Source organism: Camarhynchus parvulus, chromosome Z (assembly GCF_901933205.1).
Source record: "Camarhynchus parvulus chromosome Z, STF_HiC, whole genome shotgun sequence".
Classification (NCBI taxonomy): Eukaryota; Metazoa; Chordata; class Aves; order Passeriformes; family Thraupidae; genus Camarhynchus; species Camarhynchus parvulus.
In genome coordinates, this window is record NC_044601.1 from 29,882,930 (window position 1) to 29,903,206 (window position 20,277).

The 20,277-nt window shown below is 40.4% G+C and overlaps 1 protein-coding gene across 3 annotated transcripts; it reads left to right on the top strand.

Annotated features, from left to right (window-relative positions):
* Window positions 1–691: 691 nt before the first annotated feature.
* On the top strand, window positions 692–16,390 carry RGMB (repulsive guidance molecule BMP co-receptor b). Of its 3 annotated transcripts, XM_030968762.1 has the most exons (4): window positions 692–1,021; window positions 3,154–3,263; window positions 3,380–3,891; window positions 12,903–16,390. In XM_030968762.1, exons 2-4 carry the CDS (start codon window positions 3,260–3,262, stop codon window positions 13,569–13,571), a joined length of 1,185 nt encoding a protein of 394 aa, XP_030824622.1. In that variant the 5' UTR covers window positions 692–1,021; window positions 3,154–3,259; the 3' UTR covers window positions 13,572–16,390. The 3 variants fall into 3 exon arrangements, with proteins under 3 accessions (XP_030824622.1, XP_030824621.1, XP_030824620.1); XM_030968761.1 differs by having other exon boundaries at window positions 692–3,263; XM_030968760.1 differs by lacking the exon at window positions 3,154–3,263.
* The last annotated feature ends 3,887 nt before the right edge of the window (window positions 16,391–20,277 follow it).

Here is a 20,277-nt window from a genome sequence, read left to right on the forward strand (position 1 = left end):
GAGAGACAGATTGAAAAACCAAACAGCCGGAAAGCAGTATTTTTACTTACACCTGAGATGTGCTGTAGTTCCTCATGTTAGTTTCTTAATGACATGTTCAAAGGGAAATTTACCTTTGGATGCTCAAAAAATATCCTGATATGATGGCATTTATCTTCTCCTCCAGATTCTTTTCCTAATTCTCACCTCGGTGATGTCCCCTGCTCTGTCACGGTGTTCTGTCACCCACCCTTGTCCCTGTGCTGCCATCTGCTCTGTTCCACTGGTACCCTCTGCCCTGTTCCCAGCAGTGCACCCAGCATTTGCCCTCTCCGGCCGTGTCCCCTGTCTGCGCCGGAGGTTTTCCCCGTCCCATCCCTGAGGTGTCCCTGCCTTATCCTGCCGGTGCCCCCTTTCTTATCCCAGCGGTGTTCCTAACCTATTTCGGCGGAGCGCCCTCTCTCCTTCTGGTGGTGTTCCCCACCCGGCGCTGTTCCATGCCCTGTCCCAACAATACCCCCTGGCGGCCTCTCGCGACCCGTCCCGCCCCAGAGGTGCGGCTCGTTGTGCGGGCGCACTCGACCGTTAGTGACGCGGCGGCGGCGGCGGGGCCCGCAGCGGGCGGGTCGTTGCCGCCAGGGGGCGTCGGGCCGGGGCCAGTCGTGAGGGACAGCTCAGATAGCCAATAGGAGGGGGCGCAGCGGACGCGGAGTGGGCGCAGGCGCCGCTGCCGCTTTCCCCCGCCCCCCTGCCATCGGGGGTCTCTTTGTGCGCGTCGCGTCGCGTCACGCCCCGGTGCCGTAGCTGCGGTCGCGCCGCTGGAGGAGGAGGAGCGGGGAAGCGCCGTGGAAAGCGTCGTCCGCCCGCCCGCCCGCCCGCGCCTCCGCCGCCTCATGCCGTGGCGCCGTCCTTCCGCCAGTCCGGGAACCTGCATGGCCGGGCATGGGGAGCGCTGTGCCCTCCCGCGCCGCCAGGGCTGAGGCACCGTTCGCCGCTCTGCGGCGGCTGCTCGCCGCACTGGGGCTGCTGCTGCTGGGCGCAGGTACCGGGAATGTGGGGCTAGGAGGGACAGGAGCGCAGCCGTGTGCGCGCAGACGCAAGGAGCTGCCGGGCCCTTTCCCTTCCGGTAGAGCTTTTCATGAAGGAGGGATTCGCGAGCTGGGCCTGTGTAGTCAGAGGAGAGACGACTGGGAGGGGATCAGTTAGTGCATATAAGTATCTCCATCCGAGACGATGGTGCCAGATTTCTTCATTGGTACCGAGCGACAGGAAGAGGAACAATGGCTATGAACTGAAACACAAAAAGCTTCACCTCAACATTAGGTAGAACTTCTTTGCATCAAGGGTAGCAGAGCACTGGAACAGGCTGGCAGGGAGGTCATGGAGTTTCCTTCTCTCGAGACATTTAGACCCTACCTGGACACGTTCCTGTGTCACCTGGTCCAAGTGATCCTGCCTTGGCAGGGGAGTTGGACTAGATGATCCCCAGAGGTCCCTTCCAGCCCTAAAAATTCTGCCATTCTGTGATTTATTGGACTGTTTGATAACTTAACAGACTTGCTCAGCTAGCCTGATATATTTGTTTAAATAATAATATGAATACAACTAAAGGGAAATAAAAGTTTTGATGCTTTGAAAGTCTGGCTCTAAACCCAATATTCCCTCTGTCATTTTTCTTGGCGTGGGTCTTTTTTGTGTATCTGAAAACACAGAAGTTGATTCTTGTTAGGATTTTTTTTCCTCCGTATTCTGCAGAGGTATGTATGGCTTGCACAAAGAAAATTTTAGCTTACCTGCACAAGTCATGGTCATGCTTAGCTGTAGGTGGGGGATTCCTCATATGACTTTGTGTTGTCTTGGGATTTTAACAGATTTGTGTTAGCTATGCGTCACTGGCAAAACATAGTGCTCTTATAAATTCATGGTTTGGGTATTTGGAGTAAGTCATGTGAATACTGACTCAGGAAGGTCAGCTAAGGGGCAGGCAAAGAAATTGCTGATATCCTCTTATCACTGGGTGCATTGCCGAAAACAGCTATTTAAAAAATGAAAAATGTTGCTATTCAGCCTATTTTCCGCTTCTCATGGCTCAGGAGTTTCTCATACATATTGTTTTCCCTTTTTTTTTAACTTTTCTATGTGTCTTTGTGGTATTCAAAACCTGCTTTATGACAGTGAAAAAATTCAGTTAAATGTTCCCAAAGATGAATTTTAGTAGATAGTTTTGCAGGCTTGAACAGCTGTTGCATGAAGTTGTGCACCTATTCTTTATGAAGGCCCATTTTCTCTTTGGATGGCAGGAAATGTGATCTCTCCTAGATTGGGGTCCTCCTGGTTTTAACCTGTGTGAAAAGTGGAGTTCTGTTGCCCTTAGTGTGTCTTGTTCATTTATTTTTTACCCCTAATAATTTGGTAAAAGTTACCTTCAGAAAGCTGTTGTTAACTGCCATGAGAATCTAGAAGGATTTCAGATCATACGTGTGAGAACTGTGAAGGAGAAAACTGTAAAACTTCGGTTTGCTTGCAAAGATGTTAACTGGTTTTTTATGGAAATCAGGTAAGCAGATAAAATCTGTCTGGTTTGTTCATGTAAACTGAACTATGTAGCAGTTGTATACATCTGATAATTACTTCAGGCTTTTGTGGGCAGAGAGTTTCTCTCCCGCCAGTCTTATTACTGAATTACGCTCTGAAAGGTATAGGTACTGCAATGTATAGGTGTGTTAGCTGAAAACTTGCACTTCAGACAACTGGGTTTTTTCACGCTTTAGTCCCCAAAAAATGAGCAGCAAAGCTTTAGCTATGGCAGTGTCAGGGAAATAAAGCAAACTGCTTGTCCGCTTACCTACCCATTCTCCCTCACCCTGGTTTCTAAAAGAGAACTTGGTTTTTGCTTTATTCAGTCTAGTTTTTGTCTAAACATTTTTAGACATTTGACGTCTAACATCTAAACAATGTCTAAACAACATTACTTTGTTGCCTTTACCACATTCTTTGGAGGGGCAGAATTCTATATAAAAATTCATAAATTGTGTAAAGCACTTAAAGACTACATGGGGACTTTCTTATTGTCTAAGGGATAAATTTAAACACAGAACTGCATCATCATCTTGATATCTAGAAAGAAATGTCTGGCTTGTACTTGATGGGACTTAGTGCTCTTTTTTCATCTAGGCAATATGAAGTAATGGATTAAGACATCATGAGTCCTGTCATCTGAGATAGTCTCCGTTGTTATCTTTCAACCTTTTTTTTTTTTCTAAAATGCAATGTTTCTCTAATGGGTGAGCACTTTTAAGTTTCTTTTAAGTAGTTTTCTATGGTACTTGTGGGACTGGAAAGGGATATTACCACCAAGGAGGTTTGCTTTATGTCTTTCTGCTGTCTATTTCGTGCTCAGGTGACTGTGAGCTGCACACATCTTGTGGAATCCAGAAGTGCACCACTGATTTTGTATCCTTTACTTCACATCTAAACGCAGCTCTTGATGACTTTGATTTGGAATTCTGCAAGGCCCTGCGGGCATACTCTGTGTGTACATATCGCAATTCCAAAGTATGCCGTGGAAACCTAGTCTACCATTCTGCAGTGCTTGGGATTGGTGATCTCATGACCCAGAGAAACTGTACCAAAAATGGACCCACATCCTCCACCAACTCTGAAATGACCCATGATCTTTGCAATTACAGTGGCCACACAGAAGTGAGAGAACGTCAGGGGGGAGAGAAGACACCTCCTCCTACTTACCTGTTTTGTGGTTTGTTTGGGGATCCTCATCTGAGGACTTTTAAGGATCACTTCCAGACATGCAAAGTGGAAGGCGCTTGGCCCCTCATAGACAATAAATACTTATCAGTGCAAGTGACCAATGTGCCTGTGGTCCCAGGATCCAGCGCTACTGCTACAAACAAGGTACAGATTATTTTTGTGCACTGTGCATGCATGCAGAAGTAAAAGGCCAAGACAGTTAAGTAAGTAATTTAGCTCTTAACTGTGAAGAAGTGTATTAGCTTCAGAATCTTCTATGCAGTAGTATAAAAAAGTAAAACCCTTAGCATTTTCTTTAGTGAGCAAACAAAACAGGTTCTTTTCTTCCCTCTGCTCCTGCTTAAGACAAGAAAACCTGTGCATATCACCACACAAGTGTGTAATGATACTGATGTAACACTTTAAAGAGTTATTGATTATTGTACATCTGTGACTGCCTCTGCACTAACTAGAAGTTTAAAAAATCATACAATGCTTTGGGTTGGAAGGGAATTTAAAGATGGAAAGAATATATGTGTCTGCTTTTTATTAATTTTCTAAACTTCTCAGCCAAAACAAAACTGGTTACCAAAACACTGATGATTCAGAGCCAAAAGAAGAGGACTGAGAGGAGGTAGCAAGCTAAATGTTTGTGACAAGGACTTAGTACCTCAGCTTTACTAAACAAGCAGTGGCCTTAAAATTGTCCCAAGAATATTAAACCCTTGTTGAGACAGGCAAGACTTAGGATTGCATGCTTCTCAGATGCTTTGAGGGGTCTTCAGTAGGAATACACCCGCTAGTATTTAATAACTGATGCTATTTCTTTAACTTAAGAAAAGTCCTTGTTTCTTCCTGCTGGATGTGGGTAGCAAGTGTGTCCATCAATTACTTAATTGTGCATTTGAAGCTAATATTGTCACATATCTCTTTTGGAGGGAAAGGGCTTTTTTAAAAATTGTGGTAGTGTAGCTCTTGTATTGTCAAGCTACATCAGGCTATGTGTACAGAGCCTCAAGACATTTACACTAGAGAATTTTCACTGTATTGTTAGACCTGGAAGTAGGTTTTCTTAATTAGTGGACTCAGAAGCAGGAGGTGTCTGTCACAGGCTGGGCAGTAGTATTAATGTAGAAAAATCAGTTTTACTATTGAGTTTGTGCTGGGTTCTGAAGTATTGAAGTAATGGCAATGCTTGGATGAATGAACAGAGATTGGACCAAAGTTCAGAATTACACTTTCTTAACTTACACCAGTTTCAAAAAGAGTCTTCATTGTGAATGAGATCTGAAGGTGTGTAAAATAAGGAATGAGACTAATATGAGTGTGCTTTGCAAAAGAGACTTATATCTCCTGCAGTCTCCTCCAGTGACTTTTTCTAAAGTGAAAGAAAAAGCTGCATTTCATAATCTGCAGTAAGCTTTTATGCTCAGTTTTGCTAAACTTTCACTGAATTTTCTTCATTTCCTTGTTCCTGGTAGTAGTAGAGGAAAAAGTTGAGATTCTTGTGTACAAATTGTGTGGATGGCTAGGGTGCAGTTGTAGTAGATAGGTGATCATAAGTTTAGTCCCATTCTGAAAATTATTGATTATGGTAGCACATTATGCTGGTATATATCTTTGCAAAGAGATAAAGAGGAGAACACCAGGAGTAAATGTATGCACATACTGAGGGAAAGTATGATATTAAAAAGTGTGCCTTCTGTCTTTATTTATTCTTGATAAAAGGGGTTTTTTTCTTTTTCTTTTGTTTTGGGTATTTTTTTATTCTCTTCCAGTAATCCCCTGTCATTTGCCCAAGTGCAGCTAAGTGTGCAGAAGCAATCAAATAAAACAAGATCTATTATTTACGGTACTAGAAATAGTTCTAATGCTGATGTTTCTTACATGTTGCATGATGCTGTGCCCCCGATCTCGGGAGAGGGGGTGACGCTGGCTGCCAGCTAGCTCCAGCTCCCTTCCTCTGCACGCACCTCCAAGGGCCGCTCCCCACCCTGAGCCACAGGCTAGGGCCGAGGGTAGCAGTTTGGCCACTGGTAGGAACCCCTTCTCGTGACCTGGCCGAGCAGGCAACCGAAGGAGTACTCGTCAAGCGGGAGTGGTTAAGGAGAAAAAGAGGGACTCTCTGGCTGCAGTTTCCAAGTTGCTTTTGTTCCTTCCCGGAGAGGAGACCGCAGATGATAACAAAGAAGCAAACCAGCAGGGAGGCAGCACAGAGGAGCAAGGAGTATGCAGATACATTAATTTATGAAGGGGGGCTGACTCTGGGGAGGAGTCAGCCTAAAAACCAATTGTTAAGAACTGGGGAGGGGCATAAGGAGGGACTAAATTATCATATAACTAATGCAATAGGAGAGGGGAGGAGAGCAGATGTAACCGACTAATAAGAGGAGAAAAATGACGTGGAATAATCTAGACAAAGGGGCGAGGATTACCAAGATTGACAGGCTGTAGGGGCAGGATTACAGCGATTGACATCAAAGTGTCTGGAAAAAGAGGCAGGAGCAAGGGTGATTGATAGAGAGGGTTGGTGCAATGTAGGGTGAAGCCAACTAGGGAATAATATAGGGGTACATGGAACAGGAGATTACAAACATGTTGAAGCACGGAACTAAAAACAATAAAGCTGAAAACTACACCACAACAGTTGCCTAGTCCTTGAATTTTTTTCCTTTTTTTTGACAGATAACAGAATTTACCACAGCTGTTATAGGCGAGGAAGGTTGGTTGAATGTGCAAGTGACGTAGAAGATAAGCTTTAATACCTCTAATGCATGCTCTTGACTCTGTTATTTCTAGTAGGAGCAGACTACAATAATGAAATAGAAAAGGCCTGTTAAGCTACACTACCACTGCTTCATTCACTCCAGTAATATTTTCCTCTGCAAGCATTCCATTTTAACTGTGGTTGACTATCTGCTGTTGGATGTACTTAAATTATTTTGGCCACTGGATAGCTTAAAGGACTTCTAAAGAGCTACACTTCAGTGACACTTATCTACATAGAGTAATTCCTAGCTGAGAGCATCCAATAGGTCATCTACCTTCATCATATGAAAAGTTTTCAGACTATTCCTTTTTGTTAGTTTGGCTGTTTTTTCATTGCACAGATTTGAAATAGATGTTTAATTGGAAATAAAAACAAAGGTATGTGCTGAGCTTAAATTGTACAGAAGCCCAAGCAAACACTAACCTAATTAGTCCTGTCTAAAGAGGTCTAACGAAAGGAAGTACAACAAGAGTAGAAGATTTAGTTTTTCCTGAATGCATTTTTCAGGGAAGTGGTTTAAGAAGCCATAGAAATAGAATGTTAATCTTCAGCCCATTGTCCTTTTGAAAGGTGCAAACTTTCCCTTGCCCTTATAGGGAGCTAGTACTTTTCACTTTTATCCTAGCTTTCTGCTGTACCAATCTTTGAGGGAGTTGATAATGCAGGCAACTTTATTTGTGAAGTTTTCTTCTCTCTCCAAAACGTAAGAGACTGTGGGAACCCCAGCAGCCTGAGGACTATCCAGTAAGTTCATAAAGGGCAAGAGAATGCCAGGAGGACACTTCAAGTAAGAATGTGAGGAATAAACACATGTTGTTTCTCCCCTACTCCTCAACTTGCATCTGGCATAAAAGTATGAAAAGCAGGAAAAATTTCCCTTGAATACCTTAATTGGAAGAGCACATCTTGTGAGAGTTGTGTGCTTACAAAAATGCTCTTGATAATTTGTTTGTAGATGTTTTGCACATTTGTGTGCAAAACATATATGTCTTTCACCATGAGCAGAGCTATTTTATGTTCTGTGGTCTAGCTGAAACTTTGAAACACCAGATTGTTGAGCTTGCCTGATGTGTTTATGCCCCTTGGCATAGGATCCTAGGGCCTTTCAGATGGAAAAGGAAGATCATCAGCAAGTAACTGGGAAACTGAGTTTAAGTTTAAACTCTTCTTTCTTTTTTTTTTTTTTCTGACAGACTTCCTGCACGTGTTTTGAGTAGGTCACTGGCATTATTCATGTTTGATTTCTGCAGCTGTAGATAAAGAGCTTCCCTTTCTTGGAGCGAGTTTTGAATTTCCTGAGAATAAATGTCTATTATAGGGAGCAGGTAGAAAGGGTATTGTATAGTGCATTAAATAGTACATTGAGGTTTTAAAATTTTTATTTATTGTGTGCTTTATTTGGAGGAGTACAAAGTCTTTACAGCCTTTTGCACCTGTGACAGGTATTCTGGATATCACTAAAGTAATTGTCCCTGAATAGGAACTGAGGCAGGGATGCTTAGGCTTGCCAATGGAAAGCTTTCCTTCTTGTTTGGAGGTGTCTTCTTGTTTGCATTAATTGGAAATGGGGTTTTCTTGTCCAGGTGTTTTATAATAGATAGCTTGAGGGTGAGAGAGTAAATTTAAGGATACAGAGAAGGAAAAAAACTACAGAGCTTTTCACTGTAGTGATTTATTTGGTATAAACCTTGGAACCTGGGAATTGGTGCTGTCAGCAGGGTAAAGGAATTTTGGGGATAAATGTTCTTTTACCCAGAGTAAATACGTCTTTTGTAGCATAGTTTCATTTTGCCAGGAAATTACTGCAGAGCGAGCACAGTGTAATAGAAAAATAATTAAAAGGTAATTGGAAGATAAATGGTCTAAATGTTTTAAGAAGTAGAAGGATCAGGTAACTTGTCATGTCATTATTCTTTTCATCTTTATGGACATTTTGCTTAAGGCAGAGATTAATTTGTCTTATTACGTAGAAGTAGCTTTATACTACAGTTTCATTGGAGGCTGCAATAGAATCATTTAGGTTGGAAAATACCCTTAAAATCATTGAGTCCAGTTGCAAACTGTCAATTCCACCACTAAATGTGATGTGTAAGTGCTCTGTCTACATGCCTTTAAAACGTTTTTGGGGATAATGACTCAAGAGGCTGAGAAGCCTGCTCCAGTGCTTGACAACTCTTTCAGTGAAGAAATTTTCTCTAATATTCAATCTAAATCTTCACAGCACAGTTTAAGGCCATTTCTTCTCATCCTGTTACTTGCTATTTGAAAGGAGAGACTGACTTTCACCTGGCTACAGCCTCTTTTCAGAGACTTGTAGAGAGCAGTGAGGTCTCCCTTGAGCTTCCTTTTCTCCAGGCTGAACACCCCCAGTGCCCTCAACCTCTATTCATCAGGCTTGTGCTTCAGATCCTTCCTAGCTCTTTTTCCCTTCTCTGGACTTGCTCCAGCACCTCAATGTCTTTCTGGTTGTGAGAGGTGCAAAACTCAACTCAGGTTTTGAGGTGTCACTTCAGCAGTGCTGAGTACCAGGTACAGTCCCGCCCTGGTCCATATGGCTGCACTTTGGCACCCAAGGCAAGGCAGGATGTCCTTGGTCTTCTTGGCCCCCTAGGCCCACGCTTGACTTGTTCAGCCAGCTGAACAACCAGCATCCCTAGGGGCCTTTTCACTAGGCACTAGGCACTTTTTCACTCACTCCTCCCCAAGCTTGGCAGTGTTATAATAAAGGTTGAAGTTAATGATGTTAGAGGTCTTTTTCTACCCAGACAATTCTAGAATTCTGTGAAATGCACAGTAAAATAACAACACAGTGATACCTTCATGATTGTAATTGAATTGTGGCACTAGGGAAGATATCACTGTTGTCACTAGAAATGTAGGGATGGAACTACCGTCAGGCTAAGAACAATTTATTGCTTATCAGTCTCAGAGGCCGTGAGATTTCAGAGGAGCAGGCAGTCAGCTGTAGCACAAAGTAGTCGCGTTTCTTCGTTACAAGGCAATATATAACTTTCTAAACCAATCGACAGTTGCCACAGGATTTATTTTACTTTTCTAACCTGTCATCTCTACTTACTTCTGCTGCACTGTGGATACTTTTATCCTATGGTCTTCTAACTCACAGGCACACATATGCTTCTATTATAACTTCTAAACTCTCAGCTTATTCCATACAACCACACCCCTACATTATAAACCCTTCACCATCTTACCAGTAGTTTCTCACTTACTTAAGGCATATTCTCACCTACAACTGTAGAAATACAAGTTTATGATTTTTCTGCTTAGTATGTGTGTATTGTATTTTTTCATCAGTCTAAGCTGCTAAGGCTGCAGATCAAACCTTCCATGTGTGATTCCCACAGGAAGATAAGTACAAGAACTCAAGAGTTGAAAGTGTTGTTTTTGTTTAAGGCGTGCAAGCCTTAAACCTTCTACAAACACATTAGGGTCTTCTCTAGAAATGGTAGTTTTACAGCTCAGTAACACCATCTTTGAAAGGTTTTGTATGTGCAGTGGAATTTAAGAAAGCTTTTTTGAGCAGTGTACTCATCAGTACTGGCATCAGTAGGAGTGGGAGGATGAAGTCCAAAATGAAATGTGTAAATTTTATGTTTGGTTTAGTAATCTTACTATAGCTGATGTTTGTTTATTGTATCCTCACATAAGCCTCTGGAAACCTTTACTTTCATCTTTCAGGGTGCCTCACTGCAGAAGACCTCTGTATGTGCCCAAAGAACAAGGCTGATACACTGATAGTTTCAAAGATCTTTCTTCACATGAAGATTTTGGCATTTGGATTTTTCCATCCTCAGTTTAGAAAGGGCAGCTAATCTAGTCTGTAAACAGTACTGCATAAGCAGTTTTGTGAAGGTCTTGGGAACCAGACAGAATATGAAAAGTACTGTAGGTACATAAATATATATAACATGAGTTTGTTAGAAATAACCATTTTCACTTTTTAATGCTCTCTAATACCTTGGGAATTTAAAGAGAGAAAGCTCTGCAATGACATTTTGCTTCATCTCCCTTTGCAACAGGTTCTGAAGTATCTGTCAGTACCAGGGCATGATACTGAGATAGGAATGTGTGCTAAGACAAAGCCCAAGCAGCACTCTGGTTTTCCTGATCTGGCCTATGGATTAGATGGATGCCACCCAACAGACAATATTAAAAATCAGTGTCTTAAGCTGCAATGTTTAAATACAATTATGTCCTTGGAAAATCTTAATGGTCTCTGTTGAGTCTCTGTTTAGAGAGTCCTTGCAGTGGACATGGAGGCCTTTATTCATTTAATAGTATTTCAGCTCTCATTCAGCATCCATTGTTATTGCTAATCTTAAATTAGGATGAAGGCTTCTTGTTCCTTCTCTGTGTTCTGAAATTGTGTGCATTTCATTCTTGTAAATGAGGGAGTTCTGGAGAGAGCAATTTGATAGCTGCTTCCTGATAAAGTTTGCCAGGTGCCTTGCTTAAATATTTAATCAAGCAGCCAGTTCAGCGTCTCATTAAAACAATGAGACTTCTTTTTGGCTCCAGGCTTGTTCAAGTGCTAAGGAGACTTAGAGCTTTACTTCTGTAGGTGTGTAAATTATTCTTTCCTGGCAGAACAATGCAAATGTGCTCAAGGAAATAGCAATGCTTCTTTGTCTGAGCAGGCTGAGATAGAAGTCTGTTTCATTCAAACTGTGTTACACAAAATAAAAGGCCTTTTACTGCATTATGGCCTGGATTATATGCAGAATTATTAATAATTTGAGAGACCTCAAGTTTCTCTTCTGTAGGTTGCTGAGCTTACTGAGAACAAAGCTGTGAGACCATCTTTACAGCAACAGGGGCACTTGTGTGTTTTCTGGATTTTGGGCATAAGCATTCCAGCTCAGCTGTGGTTCACAATCATCACTTTGCCAAATTACTTGACTACAGATGGTCTCAAGGTATATAGCTGATACATCTTATACTGATTAATGCAAGGAAGAACCATTGGAAAAATCCAATCAGCACTAGTGAGAATATATGAAGTCAAAATAGTGAGTAGTGTCCATGTTGTGAGACAAACACTGACAAAGCATCAACCACCTGAGATGAACCAAATATTGAAAATAAATGTAATATTGCTTAGGATATGTCTGCATACTCCAAAGAAGAAATTGTTGCAATGGAAGGAGAGAGGTGGGAAGACTTGTGTCTTATACAAGTGGTGTAGAGAGGTGAGGCTAATGAGGGCAGAGGTTTTATTCAAATTGTTTGTAACTGGCTCTTGATGTAATCTATTGCTCTTTCTTACTTTAAAACAGAGAGGCAGAAATAAAAGTTGTGCAGAAGTGTGATGGTTAATTGAAATTAAAATGTGAGGTTGCTGTGGAACAGATTTTAAGTTTAGCCTTAGTTTAAAAATCCTTTCTGATATGTTTTGAAGTATTGTGAGTCTCATGGCAGACTACTTAAATAATAGACTGTAAATAATTTGATATAATCAATCAATGATGAAAATAATTATTAAAATATCTATTCTTGGTGCAAAATGTCTTTTGAGCTTTTCAAGAAGTCATTCCCCTCTAGCCATTCTTCCTGTAAAGGCAGTAGCATATCTGTTTGTAATACTTGGATGTGAATTCTAATTCTAATTTTTGTTTTAGGAAAGCTGCTAGACACTCCAAACTTGGTCTGCCATATAGCCTAGTTATTCCCTTCAAGTAAGACTGGAGGACCTGCTTTTTCTTTTGTTGTGACCTACTCCAATAAATAGAAAGGTTTAAAAGGCTAGTTCCAATCTTAAAAAAAATTAATTGCTTTATGCTAATGATTTTGATGTTGAAAGTCACTCATTCTTCAAAGGCACATCTTTGGGTGCCTTTCAGTCTTGCATTGTTTCTCTTGTGGGCACATTTTCTAGCACAGTGGACTCAAATGTCAGATCTCCCAGTTCCTAGGACTAATGTATCCAGGATCCCTAAGCTGTTATTTGACTAGTTGTTGTTCTTGGTCCTGATTTTGCATGGTCTCATTCTGGTTTTGCCATAGTTGCCAGCATTGTGGGAATTACTCAGTCCTTATGCTTCTCTGTCATTGCAGGATGCATTCCAAAGTGTTAAGAAAGTGTGAGGCAGGAGGTAGTTGTTATGCTTAATTAAGTATAAAGTGTTTTCCTTTCCTGACCTCGAGGCTGTTGCCACGTGCTAATAGTCTTACTTCCAGAGCAACAAAAAAACAAATTTAACATTTGCCATCCAGTAAAATACTGCTTTAAGCATGTGTACAGGCTGCTTTCCTTAGGCGAGAGTTGTGGACAGCTGTCAGATTTTAAGGTAGTGGGCAAGACATATTCATTTACAAAATGGAAAACTGATTGAGATGATGATTTTTTTCCACTAACTTTTCCCTTTTTTCCCCCCCTCCCCCGCAGATAACTGTTATCTTCAAATCATACCAAGACTGTACAGATCAGAAAGTATATCAAGCAATGACTGATGACTTGCCTGCAGCTTTTGTTGATGGTACAACAAGTGGAGGAGACGAGAACACCAGGAGCTTTTACATTGTGGAGAAAGTCAGTGGCAAATATATTGAGATGCATGCAAGGTACATCGGAACCACAGTGTATATTCGCCAGCTTGGGCACTACCTGACCCTGGCCATTCGCATGCCCCAGGAGTTGGTCATGGCCTTTGAGGAGAGCCAGGATCTGCAGCTGTGTCTGAACGGCTGCCCTTCCAGTGAACGTATTGATCAGAGTGGTTACTTGCCATTGCCTGTGATGGGAAAGCTGCATCCTTGGGGTGCTGCATCTCATCCCCGATCAGGGTATACACTGGAAACAGCCACCACCAAATGCCATGAGAAGATGCTTGTGAAGGACATCTATTTTTACTCATGTGTATTTGATCTACTCACCACTGGCGATGACAACTTCATGGCTGCCGCTCACAGTGCCCTGCAGGATGTGGAGGCACTGCACCCCAGCAAAGAGAACTGGCATATCTTTCCCAGGAGTGGAGATAATGGTGTGGGCAGGGATAGCAAATTCTTTGTCAGTCTTGGACTTCTATGCTTGATCCATGTTCTATATTTGTAGGATTTTTTTTTTAGACTTTTTAGACTCTAACAAAATTTTGAAATATATATGGTCATAATATATTGAGTAAAGAGGAATATATATGTATATACCATGTATATGAAGGAATGTTTTGTCTTGCGGCATCAATCAGATAGGATGTTCACTGTTTTCATGTATGTTTGATTCGGTATTTTATGTATCGGTTTGTTTTACAGTTGTTGAAAAGTTTTACAGTGTCCCTGCATTGAGACCTGATAAAAAGCACTTTATTTTTCACACATTAAATATATAAGTATGTACCTCAGTAAGTATGTGTTACACAGTGCTCTCTTTTCTCTAAGTACTACTTGGTTTAACACATTTTTTTAAACTGTTTTCCCAAGAGACCTTTAGTTAATGTCAAACATTCATCTTTTGAAGCTAGTGAATGGTCGCTGGAGAGAGCTTAAACTTAGAGGGAACACCTTTTTTTTTTTTTTTTCTCCTCTTCACAGGCCCTTCAGTTGTCTGTATTCTAGAAGGCTACAGTTTTATGGTTTTTTCATGCTTGGAAACCCCACATTGTATCAATCTTTGCAAAATGTTGTAGGTGTGATTCATTAGTATACCAGTAAGTATTTGTGCGTGTGTAATAGAGTGGCTGAGCAGTGTGTAAATATTTTAAATTATTATAATAGAAGAACAGTTGTCGTGTCCTGTCCCTGCCCCTGCTGAGGAATGTCAGTAAGGTGGTATAAGTGACCCCTGGTGGGGTGCACAGAAATTGGATATATAGACCACGTACTGGGCAGGTAATCTATAAACAAATTCTCAGTTTGTCTCCTAGCCAAACAGGATGGATAGGATATTGGATAGCTATGTGCCGAATACAGTTGTTATACTTCTTGCAGACGCTTGCTTCTCTCTGCTATATAAGATATGTAAATTTATGACCAGCAGCTGCAAAACAGGCCAGTTTATTGAAAAGATGAGTTTATTGAAAGAGATGAGGAAACTAAGATGAGGAACCATTCCCTCAAGATCAACAACTCCAAGTTGTACAGTTCTTTTGTAGTGTTTGCAGAGATACAAGAATTTTAACACAGGGATCTGTGTAACTTCTGCATCCCTCCTGAGAGACATTATAAAAATCCTCTTTTCAAGTTATTGGAGAACTCTCACACCAAAAGAACCCCAGAACAGAAAATTATTTTCTGTAAAACTAAAGAAGAGGTGGGGAAATTTGAATAAATTATACAGAAAAGTCAACAAGATTACAGAACTTAGTGTAACAAGATGATCTGTTAAATATATATGGAGTATTTCAGCTGCAAGGCTAATCACACAGTGTAAAGGTAAATTGAAAGTGCCAAAACTTAAAAGAAGTTATGTCAGATACATACAAAGAAATACAGACCTAATAAACCTAATCACAACTGTGAATGATGCTTCAGTAAGCTTGTATTACAACTGGAAGTTGAGGTGTGTGAGAAATAATCTTATCTGGAAGATGAATGAGTCAAACAAGTTGTGGAAATTGCCATAGAAGGCAAAAGGAGCTTTAAATATGTATATGTTTACTGTACACAGAAGGCAGCTGTCATATCTGTAGGAGCTTGCTCACAGGTGTCAGTCTAACACCACAAGCTCTGGAGAAGGCTATGTAATGTGATCATCCATTGGTATTTTAATGCAACAACCAGTCAGCCATTACTGATGCTATCTGTTTGCTGGACGTTGTCTTAAGCTACCCTTGGATATTGTCACTCAAAAGGGTTTTTGAGTATCTTCTAGAACTGTCCTAATCATATGCTAACAGAGCTTCTAACAACAGGTGATGATAGTTCTCTATAGTTGTGGAGTCTGACAACTTCTTTAGTAAGCATATTGCAGGACTGGCGGAGACTGTATGCCTAATCCTGTATTTTGTGTGTACAGAAGGCTCCTAAACAAGGGTATTATAAAAAGAAATAGTAGGCTCAATTGCCTGTCAAACCAAAAGTTATTTTTTTCTTCCTGGAAAACCTATCTGGAAGAAAAATGTGCATAGAGCATCTGTTAAGTGGAATACAACTGGAGAGTATAACCTTTTGTTCTTATGGGTCAAGTTACAGACCTTCAGTATTGCCTTTCCTTTCAGACTACTGCTGTACTGCAAGAAAATAGGATACCAATTATTTACATTCTCCTACTTTAGCATTATAACTACTGTGCCTTTGTTTTATGAGTTTTGAGGCTGTGCCAGTGTCTGTTTACTTACATATACTCCAAAGTGAAGCAAGCAATTCTGCAAGCTTTGTACTGCCTAATGACTTTCTTTACTGGACATGTTTTGAAAAAAAGCCTAGGAGCATTATGGCTTTCTTCTCTTCTGAGAAGAGACACAGAGCACAGTTTAAAATCTTGCATTCATTTTCTTCATATAGGTACAGCTATTGTCTTTTACACTGAAATTTTCATGCTCTGGTTATTTAATGCCCATCTATTATGTCTTGACTGATATAAATTATTTCGTGTCTTTCCCTGTTCCAGCTATACACTATCCAAATGGGACTAGTAACAATTCACTTTTTTTAGCTGGTATTCTGTGTTTTTTAGAAAGTAAGTATTCTCTGTATTGTGCTGCTACTTCTCTTCAATTGTATTCAAAACAAACGGATTGTGGGGATCGGTGTTGTCCATTAGATTTTATAGTTCTCATTAATTACCTTGTTATGGAGAGCAACATAGCTACAGATCGAGTACAAGTATGCAGGTAAATTTGTGATGCTGATGTAAAACAACTGCATCTGATCTGATTCAGAATTCTTTATGTTTGTTACTGAACTTTGCTGACATTAAAAACTGCTATTACTAAATTAACTGTGAAGAGTAAGATTGATTACAGTCTTTGTGGAGGGGTATATATAAGAACTCATTAACTAGATATAAAAAAGCACGTCATACGAGGTGTGCCAATACCTTATTTATAGGAATAATTTTACACTTATTTTACAGTTACATTATTACATTATTTTACAATTATTTTAAAGCTCAATGACACATCTGTCTACACTGTAACAATACAAGAATGTTTATTTATGTACACAAAATATGTACATGTCATTGATTTAACATGTGCTGAGGGCTGGATCTACAGAAGTTCTGTATATCTAGTTAGTGTGTGAAGTATCTAAATCCAAAACTGAGACACACAGTAAAGCCTTTTCATCTTGAACCCAGATGTTTTTCTGGGATCTCTAATTCTTTTCTTTAGTCCATTGAGCCCCCTTAAAGAATCTGTCTTTTGCTGCTGAGCAGAGCAAATGAAAGCAGTCTTCAGAGTTGTACCTACACCCCAGCCAGAGTCACATGTTGGTCATTTGCCTGGTTTACTTGCAGGACCTTTTGGGCAGGATTGACTTGCTCACTCATGTTTGGCAGGTGATGGTGGAGTTGTTTAGAGTATAGTGGTGATGAGCACTCTTCTGCAGTTTGGGAGAGGCAAGTTGAAATTCCTCTTCTGCCTTGGTCTTTCACATCTTGTGAGTAATAGCTGGGAGCTATTACTGAATAAACGTAATTTTGTGGTATTACAGGGGGATAGCTTTTTCCAGACTTAGGTCCAGTGGTCCTAGGTGCCTCAAAAGAGATGGAGGCATACTTCAGCACGTGAGAGGTATTTCACCTAAATTCAGCAAACTAAACCTGTAAGCTACTTCTGTGGTTGGTGGAATGAATGGCAACATTTTACATGGATCAAATTATCTTCTGGAAATGCCTATTGCTATTGTCCAGGAGAGGAGGAAACAGCTATTTTAAGTAGCTGAAGTCACATGAAACTAGTCCAATCTTGATGGGTACATTTTAAATTCCAGCCTAGGTTCACACCCAGGGACAACCTAAGTTCACTAGAGACAAGCCACTTGATCCAGTACTTCCTGCACAGCTCCTTGTCTTCCAGACCTGGCTGATGGAGGCACCTTGGCCTGGGAAAGTCTCACACCAGACCTAGGTCTTGCCTGTAGTCTGAAACCTTCAATGTTTGATTATCTTGAAAGGAGAATTGAAGAAGACAACTAGGCCACCCCATGCTTGTTGTACTGGCCTGTTCCCCCAAAGCACTCTGTGGGTCAGGGGAAGGGTGGAAAAGATAAACGAAGAAGCTGAAGTCAGAGGGTAAAGAGGAGAGTGGACCATGTGGGTAAGATCTTAGTGGTGTTTAAATCCCAAACTGTTTACATTTTCTAGTATGTAACAAATCTGCAGAGGAACAAGGGCTGCATTTTCTAATTAGAGAATTTTATCAAAAGATAAAAGGCTCTTCTTGGATGTGTCCTCGCTGCTATTACAAGTGTTTTACAGAAAACAAAACAGTTTCAACAGCTGAGGCTGACAAAACCCTTACATACCATCCCATAATGGGATATTATACTTCAGCAATTACAAATCCTGTAAAAAGGCCCTAATCGCTAAATTGTGCTATGCACAGTAGTGTTTGGGATTCTTTGGAATGCTACCATTTCAGAGTGATTTTTTTTAATATATATGTAAAAAAGTCAGTCTCACCTTCTTGCAAATGAGCTTTATGTATGTTAAAGAGATCAATAAATAGTCCCATTGGGAAACCACAGGCAGATACTTCTCTATAATAAGAATAATTGGTAGAAAAATAATTTCAGATGTGCCTGTGTCTATGGCAATCACAGTCTTCTGCCCTGTCTCTGCAACTAGTCTAGGCTTCTTGGCTAAAAAATATGAAATCCTGCAGAGATGACCCTCTGTGTTTGAGTCCTTGAGAGCTTTCCATAATCAGACCTGTCTGTTCATTGACAGAAGGGCTGAGAATTTCTTCTGTCTCAGCAGACCATCTGGATGCATTTTTTATATTGTTTTACTCTGATCATAAAATTTGACAGTCCTGGTGTTGGTGTTTTGCAGACAGAAATAGAAGGCCCTTAAAAGTGGAAACACTTTCTAATTCAGGGTTTAGACTCATAAAAATCCAAATTTCACAATAATAAAAATTAAGGTAAATAGAGCTCTTTTCATGAATGTGTTAAGATGTTGCTCCATCATTGTCTGCTGAGAGCAAAATGTGTAGGGAAATCTTTAGTTCTGCACAGTTGAGGTGATTTTGCTCTAAGTTTCTTCTACACTAGCATTACATAATCTTCTAAACATTTCTTTCCATTTAGTTCTACCAGGAAGGATCCATTTCACCCAGTCAGATATGTGAATCAAAACCAGAGTAAGAGGGAAGATGAAATAAGGAGGTTCTCTTCACAAGTGAAAATCTCACCAGCTCTTTCAATATTAAGAAAAGGTCAGTTGTCTGGTAATTATAATGGAAACCTTTAAAATCAATATTCTATGTAATATCTCTGGAAGAAAAAATAACAACCAGAACCCTGCAATCTAAAAGCAGTTCATTAGTCTAATGACCAAAAAAACCTTCCATTCAACTTTAACTAGCCAGTAAAAATATCCTCTGAGCAAAGTGACAGTAGTTAAATGGCAATATATTGGCCTCTGGTGGAGGCTTTGAATTAAGGGATATTTACTGCAGTGTAATTGTGCACAATAGGATTGTATTACATTACATTGCATTACATTACATTACATTACATTGACAGTCATTAATGAAGTTTCCCAAGGTAACAATTTAAGCAGGATGTTTTACTACTAATTTTGCCTTAGTGGGGTTCTTTATTATATGTGTGTGTGGACCATTATGTATACAGAGAGTATCCTTGATTTTTAGATTCCAGATACAGTTTTCTTTTGTGCCAGAATATTCGGTGGTTTAGAGACTAAGACAATTAGGAATTTCTCCATCTTGCCTTTTCACCTCTGTTGCTTATGCATAGAGTCAGCATTCATAAAGAGGGAATACAATTCTTCCATTATTAATTTCTTTCACCCTTACACATAACTTCAAATACAGGGATTATTGTGTATCACCTTTGGTTAAAGCACTGGATCCTAGAATCTCAGACAGACTCTTTCCCCTGCATGTAACTTCCAAAGCTTTTTTTCAAACTCATAGCACTCACTGTTAGCTGCATTTTTCTACAAAGAGACAAAACAATGCGTGTCACTTCCTTACACTGATTGTTTTATGCTACCAAGGAGCAGCCGAGTTGAAGTTACCATTTCATCTCTAGTATCCAGCAGTCTGCACCCACAAATGTAATTTTAACAAGCAAATAAGCATCCTACAAGAAAAATTTCATGTATGAAGTTAACAGAGCCTTGTGTTCTCACTTTTCTTCTTATATTGATTTTTTACCTAGACAGAAAAAATCCTCAACATAACCTTCTACTCACGGGTAAACCCATTTCTGGGATTATGTTAAGAATAGCCTTGCAAAAGCCTGTTATCCCTGCAAATTAACAAACTCCAGTTTTTGCAGATGAGCTTTAATTTTGAATATCCAAAAATCCTAGGACCTAGTGAGCTGCATCTGAACATCCTCATCCTTTGTATTTGAAAAGCCATGGCTGTCAGGTGAAGTCTATAATGACTATATGTTCCATGCATGTAGAAATGCACCCAGTTATGATGATCCTGTGTAAAAGGTGTGATAACTTTCACCATAATGCACAAAGTGCTCTTTGCACATCCTTGTTCCTGTGAGCTGGGGCCCCTTCTGCCCTGTTTTACTGGCTCAAGGTTTCTCCTGTCCGCATCAGCCTGAGCCCTTTGCACATCAGCCCAGATCACAACTTTCTCTCTTGATGCTTGTGAGGAATACTCTCTTGC

Coding starts and splice junctions, on each gene's coding strand:
- RGMB (XM_030968760.1), top strand. CDS start 922: ATGGGGAGCGCTGTGCCCTCCCGCGCCGCCAGGGCTGAGGCACCGTTC. Junction 1,022..3,379: donor GCTGCTGCTGCTGGGCGCAG/GTACCGGGAATG, acceptor TTTCGTGCTCAG/GTGACTGTGAGCTGCACACA. Junction 3,892..12,902: donor GCGCTACTGCTACAAACAAG/GTACAGATTATT, acceptor CCTCCCCCGCAG/ATAACTGTTATCTTCAAATC.